The following is a 23,529-nucleotide window of genomic DNA, read 5'->3' as shown; positions in this document are numbered from 1 at the left end:
AATATTCAAGAATGTTGAACCTGTATTGTATTTTTCATGCTTGTTTCGTTTAAATAGTAGTAATTCATCATATCATATCAGTCAAACCAGATGATTTTAATTCAAAGTCACAGTCAAAGTCAATACACTGCTTTGTAAAAAACGCTGAATTGACTAACATTGCATCGAACGACATCGTTTGAGATGATTTCGGGAATAGAGGTTGTGAACAACAGAGAGAGACAGAGCAAGCGCGTGGCGAATGAGAGGGGATTAGGATCAGATTCGGCTAATGTCACGACCAAAGACAAAAGTGGTGAGCCAGTTGATAGCGACATAGAAACGGTTTCTCCAGCTGACGACTCGAGTCAGATACGCAGACCTCCATATGAACCAGCTCACAAAACCCGCCATTGATATTCCTTTTCCTTCCTGCTCAAGAAAACTCCCTCCTCCAAGTTAGCCTTCTATCATCTGTTTTGAGAGATGTTTAACTGAAAAGTGAATGAGAGCTTTTTTAATACATACCTTACTCTCACGGAGATCAACGAGAGCTTTGTATCTTCCAATAGTAGCCATACTTCCCAAATGCTTGTACACGAATGGTTCTCCAAGTTCCATATCATTTGCGCTCATGGCTCTTCCTCCTCCAGCTTTTCCCATCACGTTCAACAGATTTGCCAAGTATTTGCCTTCTCTCTCAGCCACCTTCATTAGATCAGACATTTATACGTTAAGACTCAGCGTAGAACAGATGTAAATGGATTCTATTAAACCATTATATAGACCTGTGCAAGAGCAGGAAGTGTTGATTTCCCTGTGCTCGCAAGGTAACCACTACAGTCACCAATCGCAAACACGTCTTGTACAGAAGGTACACGCATCCACTCATCGATTCCAATCCTGCGGAAACAGAATGATTCAAGATCAGAAACTGTCCGAATAAAACAGAACAACTTTAGTTGTGACTTTTGGAATTAACTGACCTTCCACCTGGATCTTTTGGAAAACCAAGAGACCTCACAAATGAAGATGGACCAACACCAGTTGACCAGACTAAGAGACCGTAAGGAACTTCGGTGCCATCATCAAGAATTAGCTTCTGAGGCTTTACTTCTTTCACAATCCCACGCACAAGCTTCACTCCAGACTGAAGTCAAAGATGGCAGAATTTTAAACATCAAACTATCCAAGATCCTCTCAAACTAGAGTCAAATAAAGTTTTGTATTTGGATAAAGAGTTATATAAAACCTTGTTTAACTGCTTGATTGCATAGTGCCTGAGTCGATCATCGAAAGAAGAAAGTATATCCCTTGCCTGGAAAGAAACAATGGTCAAAATTTCATATTTATGAAAATGATCAACATATATATATATATATATATGAAGTACTTTGTTAATCAATGAAGTAGATAAGGCAAAAAAACCTCAATCAAAGTAACACGAATGTCGTCTTTGACATGAGCATATCTCTGGCGAACATCTTTCATGATGAAATCACTCAATTCACCACTAAACTCGACACCAGTCGGCCCACCTCCAACAACAACACAATGCAACAGCCTCTTCTTCTCTCCTTGTGATATGCCTATTATATTTTATATATGTAAATTTGCGTGTAAATGATTATGAGTTTAGTTTTGATTCAAAGGTAAAAAGAATGTGTTGTTGATTATTACCTGGAACTTCAGAGAGCATGAGGTTAAGAAGAAGCTTCCTACGAATCTCCTGAGCATGGTGAACCTCACGCAGGAAGATGGCGTTTTCTAAGACTCCATTAATTCCAAATGTGGAAGCTTCTGCACCACAAGCTAGAATCAGTTTGTCATAAGCGATCTTGAACTTCCATGGCTTCAATGTGCTTGATCCCTCGGTTACCGTCTCACAATGCACCTGTTTAAACCAAGAGGAGGATCCCCACAAAGTCAAAACCAAATGTATTGCATTGCCACTTCTACCTTTGCATTTAGTGTATCATTTTTTTCCAAATAAACCCCAAAAACAATTTGTTAATTGAAAAAGTCAAGCAAAAATTGGAAGGAAATCTCAAATTGGCGTTTGATTGTATGCTTTGAAAATTATTCTTAAAAAACAAATATGTGTTTGTCCATATAGAACGAAACGAAACCATGTCTAAATAAATCTTCTTCTACATATCACACAAATTGTAGGAAAAAAAAACACAAAAAATAAATAAAAATAGACACATGTATCTGCAAGACTTTTCTTCAATTTCAAGAACTTCACAATTATTAAACCGCTTTCGAATTTTAGAAAGAAAGAAAAAAAAAAGACACAAGAACCATAAACCTAATAATTAATTAGTAATCAAGATTTAAAATATGAAAGACCAAGAAAACGATTAAGTGAAAACCTCAGATTTACCTCATGATTATCAGCATCGAGTTTAGAGCAATTAGCGAGGAAGTAATAAGAACCGGGTTCTCTTGAAATCGCCGGTTGGATACGAGAGATTGGCTCAGCAACGGACCTAAACTCAAGCGTACCGACACAAGTAGAAGCCAAGAGAGGGGTGAAGACCATGTGGTTCCTAGGAGAGACACAAACGACGTCGTAGATACTCGTATCGATCCCTTTCATAAGACGACAACCCGCCCAACCCGACCCGAGAACCAGAACCCTCGGCTTCTCTCCTTCTCTAGTCGGAGCCAAACCGTCGTAACGTTGTGGCTCCAACACATCGTTAGCTACATCATCCTTTGCTTCAACCGTCTCGCTCACTTGTTGCTGCCTTTGCAGAGCGGTGCAGAAACGGGACGAGAGAGTGTAGGATTCGGGGTTTCTGAACACGTTCCCGACCGATGAAGTGGTCGGCGAGATTCTTACTAGGTTTTTGATCCAAAGCATGATTCTTTTACTTCTCTAATCGACAAAGCAAACCTAAGTTGTTCTACGAGAGCCGCCTTTTTTTTGGTACTCCTCTGTATTCAGTATTAATTCACTGTATACGTATGAGAAAAACCTACGTGCCAGTTTTGGAAATGACAGATGGCACTCTGATTCTGAATCTTCTTTCTAATTCTCCCCCAAAATAAATGGAAAATTTTCGTATTCGTAGCAAAACAAATATTTTTTTGGTAGCCACAGAAATATTTAAAACGTTTTAACAAAATAAATAAAAAATAATCTGTGTTTAACACACGAAGACTGCTTCGATATTAAATGAAGACCTTACACCGATGCCATGTGCTGTAGCCTGTAGCTGTTCATCGGGTAAAGGTACAACAACTTGGGAGTTTTTTATAATAAAGAAAATCTGAAAAAGTTAATGGTTGTTGAAAATTCTAAAAATATAAAACATGTGAATCACTAAAAATATAAATAAAAGAAGCGTCAGCAGAACTTGATGCGCAAGAAACGACAATAAAAAACATGTGATTCACTAACACTCTTGTGGGGCGCAAGAAAAGGACGTCAGATTCTTCGCTGTCTGTTATTATTATTGCCCAGGATTAACGAATTCAGACAACACCGGCCCATTAGCCCGTTTAGTTAGAAGATCATTCTATTCATTTGGGTTTTAATAAAGCCCACCCCTATTTTCCATTTTCATATGAGTTTACCCCATACCTTTTTTTTTTTTTTTTGTTCTTTATATGAGTTTACCTCATACGTAAGACGAAATCATTCTTTTACCATTTATTAAAACTGAGATCAACGTATACAAAAAATGTATCATGGTCTGTTTATTAATTTTTCAGTACATATTATTTAAAAGATGACACACATAGAAATATTTAATTATAAAATAACATATATATATATATATATTTATATCACAGAACATTTATTTTTTTCTCTTTTTCTTATAAATACAAAAAAAAACATTTTGTATTCATCCTCTCCGTCTCCGACCTCCTCCACGCCTTCCTGGTGGGTTGTGCCTTGCGTTGGCCGATGGCTTGTCATAGTCATTGGTGCTCACCATCAACGATCTACCTCTCTCCACCATCTTTTCATTTTCTGTTATATGCATGTAGGTTTAACATATATATTACGTACGTATAGATATAGATACGAGCTTTAAGAATAGAGATGCATGTAGCTAAAATTTTTCACAAACAAAAAAAAACGAAAGATAGAAAAACCAACATGAAAACACGGTTGAATAATATACAGTACTCTATTTGTATCTCCATCCACACACATGTATCACGTATGAGCCAATCAGCCATTTGGCTAAATACGACTATACGAGATATATCTAAGCGGCTAAACCTACGATTACGATTGATCATAAATATCGAAGAGACTAAGCAATCCAACGATCGATTCTGAAAATTTGATGAATCTATATACAACTCTAATTTTTTCCCCTCTTTATTGTATATGTCGATGGTATCATGATGAGCTCGATTGCTCTTACCTAAAAATGATGAAATGGTGATTCGAGCCGAAGAGACGATCGTAAGTGCAAAGAAGATGCACAAGCACAACCGAATTCCATAACAATAACCCATCCTCTCTTTTTCCTTTTCCTCTTTCTATCTCTCTCTCTCTCTCTCCTCTATTCAACTATATCTCTTGTGACCCTCTCCTTTTATATACGCAAAATGATTTAAATTAACATTACTTCCAAACTACTTTAACATACCATATTTTTCGGAGAGTGCTGTATAACCGGAATATTCTAATTTCTAATATATCATGGTGAGATGACTAATACAAATTCAAGCAAATCATATAAGAAATTAGGGAATCGATGTTCTAGGGCACAAGACATTATTGCAAAACATTTTGTTCTGAAGTTGGTATAGATATCTGCAAAGACATGTCCTTTGGAATATTCTGATATTAAGTCTTTACATTTTATGTCCCTAACTAAATACATTGAATATCTGTCTTTTGATTGTTTCAACGCTTGTCCCTAAATAAAATCATCAACGTAAACTTTTTGTCTTAGAAATAAACGCTTTTCTTAATGGCCACAGTATCATTTTTCGTCTAAATTTTTGTTTGACTTATCTCTTGAAGGAACTCAATCCGATAAAAAACAAAAAATAGAAATCAGTAAATCAATTCAACCATAAAATCAAGATCGAAATGCATAAATCTGTTTGAGATGTTCCAACAATAGTTGCTATATACCACGTGGCACAGTCTAATTGGAGGTATGAGTTGACTATTGGAGACAAATTGTGGATTCCACACTGTTAAGCTAACAGTTTAACACATAAGCGAAGAAGCGAACATGCATGGGCCGTTGACTATTATCGTCACCGTCCGTTACACAAAGTCAACGTCTAAACTTTTGGACGAAAAAAGATTTTGGAGGGGGGTTTCCTCACTTTTTAAAAGGAATATATTTCTGACGGTCATGTGGGGTTTGATGTAATGGATGATATCCTCTTTTTGGGAGTTATTGCGTATTCTGTAAAGTTTTAAGTTGACATTATGTCATTAAATTCAAATATAGATTTTGTTGGATTTGACTCCAAAACCCCCCCTGAATCGGCAACAAAGTGCATTCTTCTATTAGTACTATATATGAATCGAGTAATGTGGTGAAGCTTTGAACAGTGAACACTATTATGTCAAGGTATCTCGTGATCAAGGAAAGGCTAGATAATTAACCAAGCAAAGAAAAAAAAAGATAACACGTCGATCCGGCTAATCAATAAGACACATGAGTAAACAAACCATAATCTTTTCTTTGAACACATAGTCTTAAATTTTGCTTCACCAGATAATTTTTCTTAACACAGACAAGTTACAGACACTTTCTTCCTAGCATTAATAAAGAAGATGAAATAGCTCGAGTAACCAACAACAAACTATCATCGTTTTTTAAAACCATATTTCTTACGTTCGTAGAAGAGATCAGTTTTCGCACTGCCAAGATTGACAATCTTAGGACAACCATCTCTATCTTTCTCCTGTTGTGTACACTCTTTGCAGTAGTAAGCATCCGAGATTCCAACTCCTCCGCAAATGACACACCTCCCCTGGAATGAACCATAGTTGCATTCATCGCAAATCCGAACCAGTGTACACGGACGGACATAGGAATCGCATATCACGCATTTGCCATCACATTTCTCGCACAATCTCCCAATAGCAATGCCAGGTTGTTTCCGGCACATGATCAAATCAGGATGATGCTTGGCCATGGCTGCTAAAACACGACCTTGGTCCTCTTATTAAGTTTTCGACCTGCAATAAGGTTTGGTAATAAAGTAAGCGTTTCTGGATTAGTAATAGCACCTATGCATCTCCTTCAGCAAGAAAAGATAATGACAATTCACTTTATATATATTTCAAGTAATAGCGAGAGATACAATACAACCATGCTCTGTAAAGTAACCTTTCTGTTTCATATCTAATTCCTAGGGTCATAATTTAACGAAAATTTGACACTACAAGACTTCAAGGTGTTTCCTACTATTTTGTTTCTCAGAGGAATTTCATCGAACACCTACTAGGCAGCAATGTGTCAACTAGCTGTTTCACTCAAATAGAGATAAAAAAAAAAAAAAGTTTGAAGGCCAATTCTAGCTAACTAAATGCAACAACAGTTCCTAGGTTTCGAAATCCACAGCATAGTAAACGAAGGAAACAAGGAAGACAACAATCGGCTGAATCGAACACAAAATTCGAGTTAAGTTTTAGTCAGTTCACCACGAAGCAACAGAACGTACACATAGAGAAACCACAGACGATCAAAATTGAAGGTGTTTGAGCTCAAACACACACAAAACGGAGCTGCGCAAAAACAATTAAGGAACATAGATACCTACCGCAAAACCCTAAGAACGCAGAAAACATGAACAGAGAATGAAATCTCAGAAAATAGCTATCACGCATAAATTGAAGTTGAAAGCAAAAGATCTAACCTGATCTCGAAAGAGAAGGAGAAGAAGGCACCACTAGCGATCCCCGATCTCCGAGCGCCGATATGAACCACAAGAGACGGCTGCTGGAAGGAAAGATAACAAACCGGGTCGGGTTTCTAAAATCACCACAAATATCCATGTCGGTCCGACTAATATGGGCTATCTCTCACTAAAAGGCTCTTTTTATTTTCTCTATTTCTGCCTTTTTTTACAATTAAAAAAAAAAACACTAGACCAAACCAAACTGATAAGTGATAATTGCCTTCTTTGACTTTTTTTTTTTTTTTAATGATCCAAAAGTTAATCAAAGATATATTTCTGGAAGAGCGTTGACGCAAAAAATAAAAGCGGAAAAAATGGACTGTGCCGGTGGATCCATGATTTGAAAAGTCAAAGACCAAGAGATGAGAGTGGTAACGTTTGACCTGGATGGCTGAAAGAAGCAAACAACAACGGCCACGGAGACTTGAGACTTGTAATATATAGTAATGACTCTTTCTCTCTCGTTGACACAAAACAGAAAACACAAAACACGACTCATAGACACAATCAAACTTACCTAAAGAGTTTTCTTTTACAAACGATGTCGTTTGCAGTTACCGTTTGCAACTCTCCGGTGTTCTCTCCGTCATCTTCACTTTTCTGCAACAAACCTCCGGCGCATGAAACCCTAACTCTATCTCTATCCCATCTCAATCCTCCAGCTTCTTCTCCTTCTCTTTCCTTTGCGTCTCCCACATCTCCGTTCTGCCTCCGTCTCCTTAAACCGCCAGCTAAATTAGGGTTTGGGTCGGACTCTGTTCCCGGAGGCGTGCTGAAGAGGAAACGCCCGATGAGGCTTGATATACCGGTTGGTACTGCATCTCCTATATCTGCAGAGGTGTCGGTGACTACAGAGACGCCGAGGGAGGAGAGAAGAGAGGTAGAGAGGGAAGGTGATGAGTATTCTGTTTACTGCAAGAGAGGAAGAAGAGAAGCTATGGAGGATCGTTTCTCTGCCATCACCAATCTTCGAGGTGATCCCAAACAGGTAATACTTTTGTTTGCTTTCTATAGTTTCGAGTTTCTTTACTCATTATGTGATTTAAAGAGTAATATAACTTAAGATTTCATTATGGTGTGTGAGCCAGTGATGAGCTTTGTGAAGTTTGGTTCTAGAATTGTATGATTAGTTCTTGAATAGGTAGATCATATATATTTACTTACAAAATCACTAAGAATATTCTAATTGCAGGCAATATTCGGAGTCTATGATGGCCACGGAGGATCAAAAGCGGCTGAGTTTGCGGCCAACAACTTGTGTAGTAACATTTTAGATGAGATTGTTGGTGGGATGAACGATTCAGAGATTAAAGAAGCTGTAAGACGCGGTTATCTAGAGACTGATTCAGAGTTTCTTAGGGAGAAAGATGCTAAGGGCGGCTCTTGCTGCGTGACGGCTCTGATCAGAGATGGCAATCTTACGGTGGCCAATGCTGGTGACTGCCGTGCTGTTTTGAGCGTTGGAGGACACGCTGAGGCTATGACTTCTGATCATCGCCCTTCGAGAGAAGATGAACGTAACAGAATTGAGAGCTCGGTAAGAATTCTTACAAAAATAGTTGTTGTTTGGTTTAATTCAAGGTTACATGGTTCTGAATACGATAATGCTGCAGGGCGGATATGTGGATACATTCAAAAGTGTTTGGAGAATCCAAGGATCTTTAGCAGTATCTAGAGGAATAGGAGATGCTCATCTCAAACAATGGATAATATCTGAACCAGAGACAAATGTTCTCCGAATCAATCCCCAGCACGAGTTCTTGATCTTAGCATCAGACGGTCTATGGGACAAGGTTAGTAATCAGGAGGCAGTAGATATAGCTAGACCGTTTTGCATAGGAACCGATCAGAATCAGAAGCTATTGTTAGCTTGTAAGAAGCTAGTTGACCTCTCCGTATCACGAGGCTCCTTGGACGATATCAGTGTGATGTTGATTCCGCTGTGCCGCTTCCTCTAACCATTGGAGAGAGGTAAGGGATAAGAAAACATTCAGGTTTCGGACGTTAGAGTTTGGATTCCTTATTACATTCTTCAATTAACTTCAAATCTTCAATTAGTTAATTTAAGTTGTTAAAATACCTTGTGGATATCATCTTAGATTATCTCTTATCATATTCTTGTAATTTTTGACAAAAGTAAGTTTTTTATATGATAAATAAAAATCATAAACTTTACTGTATTTTTTCTTCAATTTATTGTCGTCTTATTTCAAAACTATAAAGGTAAAAACAGAGTAAAAAGAAAAAAGAAACACAAAGAAATAAAGCTTGGTAAACTTTTGCATGCTCAAAGTACTTTGATTGTGGATGCAAGCCTGTCATCACGTACGATGGAGGGATTGAAAATCCACATCCCTTGCAATAGCATGAGGCGGCGCAATGGAGTTAGACTACTTACCCAACTATTACATTTAATTTTCTCGTATCAACGTATTGTTTAAAATTTTATGTTTACAAATCACGTACGATAAATTTGTACGCATGTACTTTACATAGTAAATGTACTTTAGTGTTTATATTTAGGAGATAAATAAATATATCTTAGGATAGCTATTACCTTAATTCTATAAAAACTGTAAAGTGAGAAAGTTTTGTACGGTATTAAAAGTACATGTTGCAATGTCATTATGTTGAGTTGTTTTCCAAGTGGATTCTCCTATACATCTAAGTTGGAAAGATATGGTATGGGTCCTAAAATCTCCAAATAATATCTTATTTTTCTGGACATTTCTAGTAATTTATAATATTTACTAGTATTTAACCAATATTGTTATAAAAATTTAAAATTTATATTGCATTTATTTGTTATTTTATTATTGTTTTATTGATTTTAAAAATATAAAATTTTATAGGTATTTGATATAAGTATTCAAAGTATAGGATTTTTGTAATGTTTTCAAGGTTTTAACCCGTGTGGTATATGTATAGTCTAGTAGTACATTTATCTCCTGATACACATCTAAACGTGTTAAAAAAAAACAATTCCACTTAACTCTCTATATGAGACTAATGTCAACCCGTCTCACCAAAATCAAAATAAGTTTTTGCGTAAAAAAATAATCAAAATAAGTTTTTTTTATCAAGTTTAGTCATGTATTGTTTTACCAAATTAGCATATTTTTATAGTTTATATTTTTTCCATGTCAATATATATAGTTTATGATAATTAATAGAATTTTAATTTTTTTGGTAATTCCTCAAAAAATAAAAATAAACTAAATTATATGGGGGGTTTTCAACATATTTAATGTGACATTTTATAATTAGATTTCGGTTTAGGAAATTTATTAATGTTAATATAATTATGGATATTGTAAACTTTTGTTATGGAAAATCTGTTGTATATCATTTAAATTTAAGAGATTCTAGCATCCATAAAAATAGTTTTGGAGATTTAATGGGTTAAAACTTTAATGGGTAGAGTTATTTTTAGAAAAATCGGAATGTATAGATGTTGTTGAGTTTTTATGGTAATAAATGTAACAAATGTTGGTCAATTTAAAAAAATTTAGTATTTGAGTTTTTTTGCAATGTTATTTATGGAATTGTTTTAGGGATTAACGTTGTAAAAAAAAATTAAATAAGTAAAACTTAAAGGGCATAAACCAAAATGTATTTCAAAAATGTTAATATAAATTCATACACACACATAAGATGAAAATAGTTGCCCTAAGAAGATACGGAACAAGTGGTGGACCGTCCAAATAGCACTTCACGTTCGCGGAAGGTCAAAGCTTTCCCAGAAAAAACAACATACAAAGTAAAATATACATTTAGTTGCGGCGAAATCGAATAATAAACGTTTTTTTTTTCTATTGGAATAATTCAAAGATCAGGTTGACTACAGTACATGGTCATTAATTAGCAATTTAAACTTTAATTTATACTAGTTTGCCAAATGGTTAGCAAAATTTCACAAAACTTCAGTCTTTGATATATGTTATGGAATCTTTGGAATCTTTAAAATGAATATTTATGTCACCAAACCCTATAAATTAGAGAAAATTATCAACTATGCCATGTAAAGTACCATTTCTATTGAGAAATACCATTTTAAACTTAACATTTTCTAAAATGGCATAAGACCCACTTTGATCCACTAAAAATGACAAAACTACTCTTATATTATTTTCTTCTTTTCTCATATTGGATCTCTCATATCTTTCTCTATGTTCTTCTTTCTTTTTTTCTTCCTTCAATAACAAAGAAATCATTTCATGGATTTGAAAAGCTTTTCTGATGATTGTTTCATCATAATCACTCCACGAGAGAGAGATAGAAATTAGACTGTAACAACAAAGACCAAATCAGGGTAGAGGCGTTTACAAATGGTGGAGCAACAACCATTTCCCATCTCTCATCTTCAACTATTCATCTTCTTCCATCTTTCTCTCTCTCAAAACCTTCATACCTCTTTGAGTTTCTTATGTTTGTTTCCTTCTCTATACAACTTTAATGGAGCAGATCTGAAATCTGACACATTATTTTTCTGATGGACCAGATCCGATGGACGAGACGGTGGACCAGATCCGGTAGACCAGATTCTTTGGAAGAGACGGTGGACTAGATCCGGTGGACCAGATTCGGTGGACCAGATTTGATGGACGAGACGGTGGACTAGATCCGGTGGACCAGATTCGATCTCAAAAATATGTTCATTTGTTATTTTCTAACTTGTTGTCAGTTGTGCAGATATACTGCCACAAGTGATAGATTAGAGGATGACAATAAGTAATGCACCTCCAGAAGACATCATCTATGTTCAAGCCAAGTTTTACTCTATATCAAGATATTTTTCTTTCAATGGATCAGATCTGGTCTACTTAATATGTCCATTTCCTAACTTGTTGTCTATCCTGTTTTTTATTTTGATGGACAACTAATCATAATCCATAATCAGATGTAATAACATGTAATAGCTTTTGTTCTATCTATATTTTGAAATTTGTCTATTTGTTTTAGTACCTCTGTTAATTATAACTTCACTTCTACTACTTACATTATTGAAGGACAATTGCAAACATCGCACTTAATATTTATAATAACTTTTATATTGTCTATCGTATTAGCTTGATGGACTAGAATAGAACGGACAATAACATGTCCTCATTAACTGAAATACACAAAAATCTTTTTTTCTCTCATTGTTTAACTTAGAAGAGTATTTTAGTCTTTTCTCATGTAGTATAAATTTTGAAAGTGGCATTTTCAAAAAGAAACAATGAAATTGACATTTTTCATAACTTTAATGAAGAAAGTGGCATTTCCAACAATATTTTCTATAAATTAATTAATTTTCTAGTGATAATTACCCTATGTAAATGCAATTACAGTGATCCAGCGATTAACCATCCCAAGATTCCCAACCAACCATCTCTTCAATTAATAAAGTTAACAACCCTATCTTTCATTTTCTACCTTCCATCTCCAACTCGATCTCCGTGATATCTTTGGATAACGATTTTGAGTAAATTCTTGTTGTGAGCTTCATGATATCAACAAACCAAAAATACAAATATAATAGTTTAATTTCACTATGCGTGGAGGCTGATCAAGCACGTCAATTCCCAATATGTGTGTTCAGACAACTCGTTAATATGTCAAAGAACGTGAACCAACGTTTTCATGCCACGTAAACCTCCAGATGGACCCCCATTTTAAAACACAGCCCCTAACACAGCCCCTTTTGGCAACCTCTTCCCTCATCTCTAACGCTGATCCCCTTTGGACAACTCCGAATATTTATTCGGATATCCACTACTTCACGTAAATATTCTGTTACTGTACACCATCGCCTTCTTTATGCTACGAATATAATTATTGTTTCCTAAGTATGATTGGCTAAGACATGGTTTTGGATTCATGAATCTTTGCTAATAATGATTTGTACGTCGATTACCGTATATTCCATGTCTGATCATGTCAGGGTCAACCAAATTAGCACACACCAAACAAAAACAAAAAAAATGTCAACATATCAAGCGTTCCAAATCTATCGGCACGTTTTGTTCATTTGTCTTACCCACGATCAGTACGGGATGATCCGATCACTTGTCTAACTTAGTAAAGAGACCATTTTTTAAATGTTGTGGTTATAAAAACGAAAACGATTGCGTGAAGCGAGAGGGAGTGATTTTTTATCTTTTGTGAGTAAAATATTAACGGACAAGACCAAACCGCAACTTAACTCTTGTTGGATAAGGATTAAGCAGAAAGGGCAAGTGCATTGTTTCTTACAATCATCCCGAGAACTTCTCCAAGTGTCACTACTCATTAGTGGCATACACCAATTTCTTCTAAAATGATCTTCTCTGATCTTTTTGTTTGTTCTGTTTTCCAAAACAACTAATCATTCCACTCCACCAAAGTCAAAATTTTTTTTATGGAATTACAAATAAAATTTGCAATACATGAATATATATTTTAAGTCGTTAAAATCCATAACCGACATCGAACATGGTAGAATTTGTTCAAAAATCTAGTGATAAACTCGAAAGTTTGTGTTGTACATGACATGTCCACGTGGGAAATTTCTTAAAGATGAGACTTTACAAATCGAAAAGACAAGTGTACAAGAATTGTCCATGTCAGAAACAAAATAAAATTGCAACTTTATTTCACGTTCACATTTCCTGTTTTACAGCTTCCCAAAGACACATATAAATAGCTTCGAGTTGCATAAGTACGACATGTGAAAGTTGGCACACATGGAGAAACAGAGCAACACTTCTTCTTCTTTAATGTCATCTTCAAGTCCTCAGTATTCTTCTTGGGTTCGTGGTACTTGTATTGGACGAGGTTGTTTCGGTTCAGTTAGCACGGCGATCAGCAAAACTAACGGTGAAGTTTTTGCGGTGAAGTCCGTGGATCTCGCCACGTGCCTTCCCACTCAATCAGAGTCCCTCGAGAACGAAATCTCCGTCCTCCGCTCGCTCAAGCCTCACCCGAACATCGTGAGGCTACTTGGCGACGGTCACTCAAAAGAAGGAACGACGTCGTTTCGTAATCTCTACTTAGAGTATCTCCCAGAAGGAGACGTGGCTAATTACGCCGGAGGAGGGATCAAAGACGAAACTCTGCTCCAGCGTTACACGGCGTGTCTTGTCTCTGCTCTCCGCCACGTCCACTCGCAAGGATTCGTTCACTGCGACGTCAAGGCGAGGAACGTCCTCGTCAGCCGGAGCTCTGTGATCAAGCTGGCGGATTTCGGGTCAGCGATCAGAATCAACAAACCGACGGCTCAGATCACGCCACGTGGAAGTCCGCTTTGGATGGCTCCGGAGGTGATCAGACGAGAGTGCCAAGGTCCGGAGAGCGACGTCTGGTCTCTCGGCTGCACGATCATCGAGATGTTCACCGGGAAACCCGCTTGGGAAGACCACGGGATTGACTTGCTGAGTCGAATCGGATTCTCCGGCGAGTTGCCCGTTTTCCCCGTGACGCTGTCGGAGATGGGTCGTGACTTCTTGGACAAGTGTCTGAAGCGAGACCCGCATCAGAGGTGGAGTTGCGATCAGCTTCTGCAGCATCCTTATCTGTTTCAGTGTCACAGCTCGTCACCCACTGAGTCATCTCCGCGTTGCGTTCTTGACTGGGGCAACTCGGGGTTTGGCTTGGAAGAAGAGGAGGAAGTAGGGAGGAGCGAGTGGAGATCAGAATTCAAAAACGCGGCGATGGCAAGGGTTTGTAAATTGGCGACGACCGAAGGGGCAATTTGGGAGTCGGATGGTTGGGTGGAAGTTAGAAGCCACGCCTCGGTAAAGGAAGGGACAACGATGGAATATTCGGGATCCACAAGGGTAGAATCGGAATACAATTCATCATCGTATCCGTACGATGACGTGGCTGATGACTCTACGATAATTGACGTTTCTGTGTCTCCGAATACACCGCCGGGAAACCGGGGCTCGGCGACGGCGGTGCCATATGGATTAGTGATTGTTTTAATTTACTTAATGGAGATTATGGCTTATTCTACATGTGTCTCTAGCCAAATTCATCTCATTATTTATTACTATTGTTATCAATATTATCGTGATAATAATAACAACAAGAAACTCGAACTGTTGTCTTTTAATCTGCCTGAAGTTTTGTTTGTTTGCACATGTGATTCGAAACGGACAAAACTATCTTTTTTACGCGGTGAGATGAGATTGAGTGTCCTACTTAATTAGGAACCATTGCCTCATATTGATAGCTCACGTATATATATACAGCCAACAAGCTTCGGCTTCAAGTAAGTGGAGACTCATTCTAAGTGTTCGGCTTTTCGCCGGAGCACTTAAATGAACCGTAGAGATAACCAGATCACTTAAAGATGGTTGTCTCGATGAGCGCTCAAGCATATTTTTTTCCATCCGATAAGATGAAACAAGCCATAAGAACATGTTTCATTCTATGTGCAGATATAGATTTATAGGAGTGATTCATTCTAGGGAAAGCTTATCTTAAAGCATGTTTAAGATAGCCGCATATGCATGCAACAAGCCAACAACCATTCTCAATGCCACAAATCAGATAATATTCAAATTAATACAAAATAAGTCCCAAATATTAAAAATACATTCAACAGAAACACCAAAAGCATTACTAGAAAGTTGAAACCATAAAGTCTTCCACTTCACAAATAGAAGGTTACTTATTATATCAAATGACCAACGCCTAGATCCAAATAAAAATTTATTAGAAGCATAATTCAATGCTAAGCTCATCGTTACCTTTTGGAAGTTCCATTAGTTTGGCCACAGCAGCTTCTGTCTCTTCGCTTGGAGGAATCAACGATGTCTTGATCATCATTTTCCTCATCACGGTCCCTTGCGTCACAAAACGCGAAGCCAATTCAAACTGGTTTTCATCGCAACAATTGAAATTAAACATCCACCTTCCCACTTTTTCTTTTCTGCCCCACTAATAGAAGATTCACCTTCTTTCTTAGGAATGTTGGAATCCTATATATACAAGAACATAAAACATGTATCATGTTTTCTATATAGATAAACCAATCAAACGAAAGTGATAAAAATAAAATTTTAATAAAATCTATCTCTATCTAACTGAAAACGAAAAAATAAAATGAACATACCGTAAACGATATCTCGAGCTTCCTCATTATTCCGTTCCATGCAACTAACACCTCTCTCAACATTTGAACTTCCCTTGGATTCATTAAATCCACGATCACCGCCAAAGATTGAAACCGCGCCAAATAGTTAGTATCTCTACTCACCACGAACTTATGCTCGATGCTTTCTTTCTCCTTCGATTCATATAAACAAATCAAGCATGTCAAACAATATACTTATACTAAATAGATAGTTCAATGTATTTGTTTATGGTTTGTAAGTACCTGAGCATTACACGATATGTTGTAGCTGATATGAGGTGTCCTTACTTTTGCAGCCCAATAGCTTTTATTAATTTGAAGTATTTTAAGGGCTGCAAGGAGGAAGTTATCTTTCGCAACAAAAGTAAAGCGAATGGAGAAGATATCCAGAAGAGGTGCAGACACGTCAATGCGATCTATATGAGAGCAAGTCACGTGCAAGAGCTTTAAATTGTTGTTGTGAATCTTCAAACAACCAAGCTGGCTGTACGTCGTGATTTCTAGTACCAACACCTTGAGAGAGGGGCACGCTGCAATGATTGTGTTGAACACACCAACCTCAGCACAAATTCTACCAAGTTGGAGAATCATGAGATTGTCGCACTTGTTAAAGGGATTTGCAGTTTCAAAGTCGTAGCGATATAAGCTGAGTGAGGTGAGGGCTGGATGGGAGAATGTGTTTGGGAGCAAGTGGAGCATGCTGGATCTCCTATTGTGACCAAGATGGTTTAGCAGTGAGAGACTTTTGGTGCCTTTCACATGAATCAGAGTTCGAATCCAAGCTTCGAGAGCACCGTCTTTTGATTGGTATGAAAAATGGTGGATTCTGCAGTACTCTAGATGACCTTTGTGATTGTCTATAACCTTCAAAAGAAATACAAGATTTGTGATTAAAACAGAATTATGCACAAATACAGTACTATATAACATTACATCATCAATAGGAGCCAGAACTTAAATACTGTATTTTATGATTAACTAACAAACTATGTAAGATAGACGAAAAAAAAAAAAAAAAAAAACTATGTAAGATAAGGCAAGAGATGATATTTTCCTAGATTCTCGTATTGTCATAATAATGTATTCACAATTTATACTCATCTTCAAATATTTATATAACAAGATTTTTAAAATAATAATTTTTTTGGCGAATCATTGTTAGTTATAGTATAATTTCGAGCGAAAAAATCATAATTTTAAAAACTTTAAATGAGAAAATATTTGGAAGAATGGAAGGTATAAAAAACCTTTGTAATAAGGTCAGCAATGTAACCCGAACGATCGGCCAAGGATCCCATTTGGGCGTTGAAAGTTTTTCGCATATCAAAGATAAGAGACGGCAAATGTTTCCAAACATCCTTCCAACGTGTTGACAACAAACTTGTCCGGACAGCTTCTTCAGTGGGTATATTCTTTAGAATCACGAGCAACACTTCGTCCGGAAGCATGCTGATCCGATCAACGTTAAGAAGGTTCTTTTTGCCTCTTGCATCTGACGATACTGTTGATGATGATGCAGCCATGGAGAGGTTTTAGGAGATAGACGTGAAGAGACGAGAATGAATCCCACTGGTACGATATGCGAGAGAAGAGGAGGGTGTGTGATATATGTGTGTGGGGGAAGAGAGGTTAAAATGAAGAGGTACGAAAGGATAAAGACAAATAAGATAGATGGACGATCTTGCCCTTACAAAAGATCATAACCTAACTTTAAGATGTTCTCTATCTTTTGTTATTTCAAATTCCCATCGACGGTTGCCAAGTAAAAAAAGATTCCATCGACGGTTCATAAAATAGGAACAAATCTAAAATACATTTGACTTTGCTGTTCAACGAATAACAATTACATGTGCATTAAAAAAGGAATATACTTGCTGTATATTTGTCACAATTTGAAAAACATGTACATATAATATAAGGCAATATATCTTTTTTTTTTTTTTTTTGACAATCAGGCAATATATCTTTTTAGGGTCCACTATTAAGGTCTCATATTTGAATTGTTTAGTGTTCTGCAGCGATTTTAGTCAAAGTATGTTTGTATTATTTGTGGAAATTAAACATCCAATATAAAAATATCTTTGTACATAAACATTCAAATTTTGATTTGAAATTGTGAAAGATATCCTTTTTTTTTTAAATTAATTTACAGAAATTTATCTTTCTTTTCAAATAGAAATAAAGTTTTTTTTTATCAACTGATCAGTACGCTGAAAAAAAAAAAGTTATGGTGCAAAAATTAAGAATTGTATTTTCTCATTTTGTATATATGTTTTTGCTTTTAAATCAAGAACTGGATAAATGGGTCTTATATGGGCCATATATATTTATAAGAAATCGGCCCATTAGTAGCTTCAATTCAACCCAGTTATAAAAATGCCCTTATATGGGCCATATATATTTATAAGAAATCGGCCCATTGGTAGCTTCAATTCAACGCGGTTATAAAAGTGCCTTTTCCGTTTTCTCCTGTGTTACAAAACCCCCAAATTCTCTCTCTCGGATACGCCGCACCGTAACGAACGAACAACTGAATCGACGAGCAAATCTCAGTAGATAACTATGGCGACCAACGAACCCGAGCACGAGCACAGAGACGAGGAAGAGGCAGGAGCTAACGAGGATGAGGACACCGGAGCTCAGGTTGCTCCGATCGTTAGGCTTGAGGAGGTTGCCGTAACTACCGGCGAGGAAGACGAAGACGCCGTCCTCGATCTGTAAGTCTATTTCTCAATTGCTCTGTTAATGTTTTTTTTTTTTTTTGGTGTGATCTAGGTCAACTGGATCTGATCGAATCTATAGGGTTTAGCTTTTGGTGATGAGCGATGGTCTTCTTAGAGATGTTTGACTGATTTTTTTTTGGTTTGTTTGTGAATCGAAAGGAAATCGAAGCTGTATCGGTTCGATAAGGATGCGAATCAGTGGAAGGAGAGAGGAGCTGGTACTGTGAAGCTCTTAAAGCATAAGAACACGGGCAAGATTCGTCTCGTTATGAGGCAATCGAAAACTCTGAAGATCTGTGCTAACCACTTGGGTAAAATTTCTGTTTAGGATGCTTTTTATTGAGTTGCATCTGGATCCGTATTTAGGCTACTCTTTTTTTTTTTTTACTTATGTGTCTTCCGGCTTCTGCTGTTTCTGCAGTTAAATCGGGCATGACTGTTCAGGAACACGTTGGAAATGAAAAGTCGTGTGTATGGCACGCTCGTGACTTTGCTGATGGGGAACTCAAGGATGAGCTTTTCTGTATCCGATTTGCTTCAATCGAGAGTGAGTTTGTAATGCATTTTGCATTTGTTTTTTTCATTGTTTGATTGGATCTTGTCACGTATTGGAGTTATTTTTCTTACGGGGATTGATATTGACTGAAATATGCCATATCTTATACTAGCCTTCTCTTTTGATTATCTAGTTTATTTCATGGCCCTATCCCCATATTGATGTTGCATTGGCTTATTTAGTTTCAGTACAGCTTTGATAGAATTTATGGCTTAGATTACTTAAGGGTCTTGGAGTTATCTTGGTTATATGGCCACTTGTTCTTGGAGATCCTTAGAGCTTTCATCATTGGCTACTTTGGGGCTGTGAATTCCTTGGCTTTTCAAGTACTTCGGCTGCTAGATTGTGCTAACATTATAAAGAGATATTGATCTTGATGTGGTCAAGTATGTGTTTAGACTAAATGGGTAACCAAGTTCTATTTTCTTTGTCAGATTGCAAGACATTTATGCAAAAGTTCAAGGAAGTTGCTGAATCTGAAGAAGAGAAAGAAGAGAGCAAAGATGCCTCTGACGCCGCTGGTCTTCTTGAGAAACTGACTGTGGAAGAGAAAAAGACAGAGGAGAAAACCGAAGAGAAACCTGTGGAGAAGGTGAAGACTGAAGTAGAGGAAACCAAAAAGAGTGAGGTGGAGAAAGCTGGTGAAGAAAAGAAACCCGAAGAGACTGGTCCCTCCACTTAAGATGCATCAGTATTTACGCTGCCAAATTCCTGGCGAGGTAATTTAGCCTCAAAATTGTTTTGATGCAATTGAGTCATCGTCTTGGCACTATCTATCTATACATCTGTTGTCGAGTCATATCAAGTGGTTGGGGGATTGCTTGGGGTCGGGTTTTGCTGAGTCGTTTTGGGTCTATAGTTTTTTGAGTCGAAAGCGTCGGGGTGATATGGGAGATTCGGGAGAATATTTTAAGTTGGTTACCTGAAAGAGTACATTGGTTTCATTGTTTTAAGTTTATGAAATCCATTTTTTGGATGGTCTTATTTTGAGGATAGAGATGTGTTTCTTCATGGACAAGAAAGAATCAGAAGTCCCCATTTTATTTTCTTTTCAAAATTGAATGCATGTGATTTTGTTTAATTTTTTATGGTCATTGCCAAAATCTACATTGCTCTCTTGCAAGTAGATGCTGCTAATCTCGGAGGACAACGCAAATTAGCAGTATCTGAAATTTACTACGTCCTCAGTTTGTTTGTTCATCAAATGTTATATTTGTTACATACGCATTTTCTTCAATATTTATCACTATAAATGTTGACTATAGAATACTCAATATTTATGACTTTTAAATCTAAAGTTGTAACATTTTCATATACTGTATTGCAATCTCTAATTCATGAGACTGCGCATAACAAAGAAGTATGCTTAGATTTAAATTTATTAAAAATTATAAGTGAATAACATGTGTTAAAATGGATAGATACAAACATATAAACAATTTTCTAGCCGAAATTTAACAAAATTACAAACAAAAAAAAACTTTCCAATAGCACCATAATTTTTAGTACATAAGAATTAATGATGCTTGGATTTTTTTTTTTGACTTTTGATTTTTTTTTTTTTATTACTAAGAGAGAGCAAACCATTTTATATAATTCTTTTCCGGGACGGCATGTTACTTCTACTTTAATATATATGAAATATGTAAATCCTAAAACAAATATTTTTTTTTCTGTTTTCTCTTTTGTCTGTGTATTCCTATCATAAATTTATACTTTAAAGAAAATCACAATAATTTGGTTTCAGAGCTAATTTTAATTACACTTTAGATTTTAATTAATCTTGTTTTAGATAAATATCATGTTTTTTACAACATTTTTTTTTGATTAATATATTATGCAATGGATAATTTCATAATTTTCAAATTTGAATGAAAAATCAAGATTTGGTTGACATGAAAGGTGTCAAATATGATTTCCGTGATATCCCACTCCCACATGTCAAATTGTACACGCGGCACAAGTTTATTTATAAAATTTTTATCGTGGCTTGAGGCTTACTATTTTATTTGCTAACTAATTTGTTTTAGTCGACAAAGTACATAGTAGATAAAAAAAATTACCAAACACCTAGAAACGATTTCTGCTGGGTTAATTAATTCTCTTTATCCTAGGAGAACCATCTCCAAAACCTTTCTGTCCTTATTTATTTTGTTAACATTACTTTTATTCTTATTTTATATTTTTGGTCCTTCATAAAAAATCTATATTGTTTAAAATAAAGTTCAGATAGATAAGTATTATATTATTAGTTATCTTCGTGGCAGCTTCATATAATGAGAGGCTACGTCGAAACTGGCAACCACTTCTGCCGCGTTTCATCTTTATTTTCTTTTGACAATGGAAACGAAATCTATATATATATAGAGAGCAATAGGGGAAAGTGAGATCAAATTACACACAGAAAGAACACAAAAAAGATGGGTGTGAAAAGAACATCATCGTTGGTTTTGTACATTCTCTTTGTCTCCCTTCTTCTGCAGCATTTTCATGCCGTGAGTTCATCACGAGATTCACGACCTTCCTCAGTTGGTACGAACCACGAGGCTCTTCCTTTGAATGACGACTCATTAAAGTCAGACGTTGTTGGGTTGGAAGGAAAGGCTCGGGAATTAGCTGTCGTCATCAAAAAAGGAGGCGGTGGTGGAGGAAGTCGCGGCGGTGGAAGCACGGGAGGTGGCAGGAGTAAAAGCCCTAGCCTGTCAGGTTGGATTCCGGTTCGTACGGGTAGTGCTGGATCGGTAGGGTCGCATAGATCAAGCGGCAATAGGAATCTTCAAGGAACAGCGCGTGCGGTCGGTTGGTTCGCTTTATCGGTGTTAACCGGTTTATTCTTGGTTCTGTAGTTGCCAGAGTATTTGTTTGCCATTTATTTTATTGATTTAATAACGTTTACATTTGATGTGCGATCTGGTCTGGTCTGAAATTTATTTGGGCCAACTGTAAGTAAGGTCTGCATTGTAAATTTATTGTAGAAAGCAATCCTAAGCTTGATGTGGATTCTTCTACTAGTATTGTGATTTTTTTTTTTTTTTAGTATAGCGTTTGTAAAGGGCGATATTGTGTAGTTTTAAACTTAAATATATTAAACGCGCGTATATAACCTCCAAAGGGCAAAGGCTAAAGTTTTAAAGTGACTAATGATGAATGGTAAACCTCACCGTTTGACTTATCTTGTAAAACAACTATGAACTATGCATATTTGTTTTAGACCAAACAAAAATACACATAACGAACAACATATATAGATCAAGCGGCAGGGAACAGCATAGTTCTAGTATAGGTCTTTAGAGAACCTCTCATTGTAATTTGTATGTCTCTTCTGAACAATATACGTTTGGGCGAAAAATTAATTGCTCTATATCTATCACCACATGACTAATATTTATAATTAATATTGACTTGGTTATTTCGAAACAAATTTGTTTAGAGGTGCTGAAAACTCATGATAATCGTTCTGTTTTCTCTATCAAATTGGAAGAGGTTCTCAATCTGAAATCTTAATTAGTTTTTAACTTTTTTTTTTAATACTCGTTTTGTTTGTTTTAGTAATGTTTAGGAAAAGTAGTGAACAAAGTACTTGTTTTTCTTATATATATGAGCATTTTGTTCTCTTTTCGAATATATACTTTTCTCAATTGATTATGTATTTATTTTTTTTGGGTGCGAATCTCAATTAATTATGTAAATACAGTTTTTTTTTTGCCCTGAAAAAAATAATAATATGTAAGTTGTTTTTGTTTTTTTTTATATATCTGTAAGAAAAGAAATAATTATAGAAACGAAATGAATATAAATAGAGAGCAAAAGGGAAAGGTGAGAGAGAAGTGAGACACATAAGCAAAAGAAAATGAGTTTAAGAAAAACATCGTTGGTTCTGTTGTACATTCTCTTCATCTTTCATCTTCAGCACACATATCCTTCCGTTAGCTGACGACCTTCCTCCGTTGCTACGAACAACAAGAACAAGACTCTCCCTTCTTTCAATGCCACCAAGCCGGATGATGTTGTAGTTGGGTTTGAAGCAAAGTCTCCGGAATCAGCTGTCGTTATCCGAAAAGGAGGCGGTGGAGGAGGCTTCGGTAGCAGCAGGGGAAGAGGAGGTGGTGGTGGCAGCAGCAGTCGAAGCCGATCACGCGGTGGGGGACTTATAATCTTTCCGGTTGGGGCTCCGCATCATTCAAGCGGCAGCAGGAATCTTCTAAGGGCAGGGTGCTCGGTCGGTCGTATGAGTTTATGGGTTTTAGGTGGTTTAATCTTGGTTGCATAAG

General features: G+C 36.5%; 7 protein-coding genes and 2 pseudogenes across 9 annotated transcripts; 5 read left to right on the top strand and 4 right to left on the bottom strand.

Moving 5' to 3' along the window:
* Window positions 1–77: 77 nt before the first annotated feature.
* Window positions 78–3,299, bottom strand: LOC104765223 (internal alternative NAD(P)H-ubiquinone oxidoreductase A1, mitochondrial). Its single transcript, XM_010488905.3, has 8 exons — window positions 2,366–3,299; window positions 1,660–1,873; window positions 1,408–1,568; window positions 1,232–1,297; window positions 966–1,129; window positions 768–882; window positions 508–687; window positions 78–411 (listed from the first exon to the last, which is right to left on the bottom strand). The coding sequence occupies exons 1-8, from the start codon at window positions 2,846–2,848 to the stop codon at window positions 259–261; spliced, it is 1,536 nt and encodes a 511-aa protein (XP_010487207.2). The 5' UTR covers window positions 2,849–3,299; the 3' UTR covers window positions 78–258.
* A 464-nt stretch (window positions 3,300–3,763) lies between these two features.
* LOC109131392 (protein PSY3-like) lies at window positions 3,764–4,500 on the bottom strand. Its single transcript, XM_019242314.2, has 2 exons — window positions 4,368–4,500; window positions 3,764–3,964 (listed from the first exon to the last, which is right to left on the bottom strand). The coding sequence occupies exons 1-2, from the start codon at window positions 4,459–4,461 to the stop codon at window positions 3,837–3,839; spliced, it is 222 nt and encodes a 73-aa protein (XP_019097859.1). The 5' UTR covers window positions 4,462–4,500; the 3' UTR covers window positions 3,764–3,836.
* A 1,132-nt stretch (window positions 4,501–5,632) lies between these two features.
* On the bottom strand, window positions 5,633–6,973 carry LOC109132186 (PHD finger-like domain-containing protein 5A). Its single transcript, XM_019243331.2, has 2 exons — window positions 6,835–6,973; window positions 5,633–6,154 (listed from the first exon to the last, which is right to left on the bottom strand). Exon 2 carries the CDS (start codon window positions 6,109–6,111, stop codon window positions 5,779–5,781), a length of 333 nt encoding a protein of 110 aa, XP_019098876.1. The 5' UTR covers window positions 6,112–6,154; window positions 6,835–6,973; the 3' UTR covers window positions 5,633–5,778.
* A 358-nt stretch (window positions 6,974–7,331) lies between these two features.
* LOC104765211 (putative protein phosphatase 2C 2) lies at window positions 7,332–9,056 on the top strand. The gene is made up of 3 exons (XM_010488893.3): window positions 7,332–7,864; window positions 8,069–8,413; window positions 8,490–9,056. Exons 1-3 carry the CDS (start codon window positions 7,418–7,420, stop codon window positions 8,832–8,834), a joined length of 1,137 nt encoding a protein of 378 aa, XP_010487195.1. The 5' UTR covers window positions 7,332–7,417; the 3' UTR covers window positions 8,835–9,056.
* A 4,362-nt stretch (window positions 9,057–13,418) lies between these two features.
* On the top strand, window positions 13,419–14,953 carry LOC104778595 (mitogen-activated protein kinase kinase kinase 20-like; annotated as a pseudogene). The gene has a single exon (XR_015588367.1). The product of XR_015588367.1 is annotated as a mitogen-activated protein kinase kinase kinase 20-like (transcript).
* Window positions 14,954–15,380: 427 nt separating this feature from the next.
* LOC104765202 (putative F-box protein At1g67390) lies at window positions 15,381–17,580 on the bottom strand. Of its 2 annotated transcripts, none has more exons than XM_087498013.1 (5): window positions 17,227–17,580; window positions 16,223–16,843; window positions 15,959–16,132; window positions 15,758–15,824; window positions 15,381–15,720 (listed from the first exon to the last, which is right to left on the bottom strand). In XM_087498013.1, exons 1-5 carry the CDS (start codon window positions 17,500–17,502, stop codon window positions 15,716–15,718), a joined length of 1,143 nt encoding a protein of 380 aa, XP_087354139.1. In that variant the 5' UTR covers window positions 17,503–17,580; the 3' UTR covers window positions 15,381–15,715. The 2 variants fall into 2 exon arrangements, with proteins under 2 accessions (XP_087354139.1, XP_087354137.1); XM_087498011.1 differs by having other exon boundaries at window positions 15,381–15,689.
* An 802-nt stretch (window positions 17,581–18,382) lies between these two features.
* On the top strand, window positions 18,383–20,339 carry LOC104765192 (ran-binding protein 1 homolog a). The gene is made up of 4 exons (XM_010488874.3): window positions 18,383–18,696; window positions 18,862–19,013; window positions 19,124–19,249; window positions 19,693–20,339. Exons 1-4 carry the CDS (start codon window positions 18,542–18,544, stop codon window positions 19,938–19,940), a joined length of 681 nt encoding a protein of 226 aa, XP_010487176.2. The 5' UTR covers window positions 18,383–18,541; the 3' UTR covers window positions 19,941–20,339.
* A 1,292-nt stretch (window positions 20,340–21,631) lies between these two features.
* On the top strand, window positions 21,632–22,369 carry LOC104765183 (uncharacterized). Its single transcript, XM_010488864.3, has one exon. The coding sequence runs from the start codon at window positions 21,679–21,681 to the stop codon at window positions 22,102–22,104; it is 426 nt and encodes a 141-aa protein (XP_010487166.1). The 5' UTR covers window positions 21,632–21,678; the 3' UTR covers window positions 22,105–22,369.
* A 739-nt stretch (window positions 22,370–23,108) lies between these two features.
* On the top strand, window positions 23,109–23,528 carry LOC147946527 (uncharacterized; annotated as a pseudogene).
* The last annotated feature ends 1 nt before the right edge of the window (window position 23,529 follows it).

Source organism: Camelina sativa, chromosome 3 (assembly GCF_030686135.1).
Source record: "Camelina sativa cultivar CO46 ecotype springtype chromosome 3, ASM3068613v1".
Taxonomy (NCBI): domain Eukaryota; kingdom Viridiplantae; phylum Streptophyta; class Magnoliopsida; order Brassicales; family Brassicaceae; genus Camelina; species Camelina sativa.
The sequence above is the reverse complement of the archived record's forward strand: the minus strand, read 5'-3'. Positions and strand labels throughout refer to the sequence as shown.

Coding starts and splice junctions, on each gene's coding strand:
- LOC104765223 (XM_010488905.3), bottom strand. CDS start 2,848: ATGCTTTGGATCAAAAACCTAGTAAGAATCTCGCCGACCACTTCATCG. Junction 1,298..1,407: donor TTCGTGTTACTTTGATTGAG/GTTTTTTTGCCT, acceptor GTTTCTTTCCAG/GCAAGGGATATACTTTCTTC. Junction 883..965: donor CCAAAAGATCCAGGTGGAAG/GTCAGTTAATTC, acceptor CTGTTTCCGCAG/GATTGGAATCGATGAGTGGA.
- LOC109131392 (XM_019242314.2), bottom strand. CDS start 4,461: ATGGGTTATTGTTATGGAATTCGGTTGTGCTTGTGCATCTTCTTTGCA. Junction 3,965..4,367: donor CACCATTTCATCATTTTTAG/GTAAGAGCAATC, acceptor TGCATATAACAG/AAAATGAAAAGATGGTGGAG.
- LOC109132186 (XM_019243331.2), bottom strand. CDS start 6,111: ATGGCCAAGCATCATCCTGATTTGATCATGTGCCGGAAACAACCTGGC.
- LOC104765211 (XM_010488893.3), top strand. CDS start 7,418: ATGTCGTTTGCAGTTACCGTTTGCAACTCTCCGGTGTTCTCTCCGTCA. Junction 7,865..8,068: donor TTCGAGGTGATCCCAAACAG/GTAATACTTTTG, acceptor TTCTAATTGCAG/GCAATATTCGGAGTCTATGA. Junction 8,414..8,489: donor GTAACAGAATTGAGAGCTCG/GTAAGAATTCTT, acceptor ATAATGCTGCAG/GGCGGATATGTGGATACATT.
- LOC104765202 (XM_087498011.1), bottom strand. CDS start 17,502: ATGGCTGCATCATCATCAACAGTATCGTCAGATGCAAGAGGCAAAAAG. Junction 16,133..16,222: donor ACATATCGTGTAATGCTCAG/GTACTTACAAAC, acceptor TATGAATCGAAG/GAGAAAGAAAGCATCGAGCA. Junction 15,825..15,958: donor AGCTCGAGATATCGTTTACG/GTATGTTCATTT, acceptor TTGTATATATAG/GATTCCAACATTCCTAAGAA.
- LOC104765192 (XM_010488874.3), top strand. CDS start 18,542: ATGGCGACCAACGAACCCGAGCACGAGCACAGAGACGAGGAAGAGGCA. Junction 18,697..18,861: donor GAAGACGCCGTCCTCGATCT/GTAAGTCTATTT, acceptor GTGAATCGAAAG/GAAATCGAAGCTGTATCGGT. Junction 19,014..19,123: donor GATCTGTGCTAACCACTTGG/GTAAAATTTCTG, acceptor CTGTTTCTGCAG/TTAAATCGGGCATGACTGTT.
- LOC104765183 (XM_010488864.3), top strand. CDS start 21,679: ATGGGTGTGAAAAGAACATCATCGTTGGTTTTGTACATTCTCTTTGTC.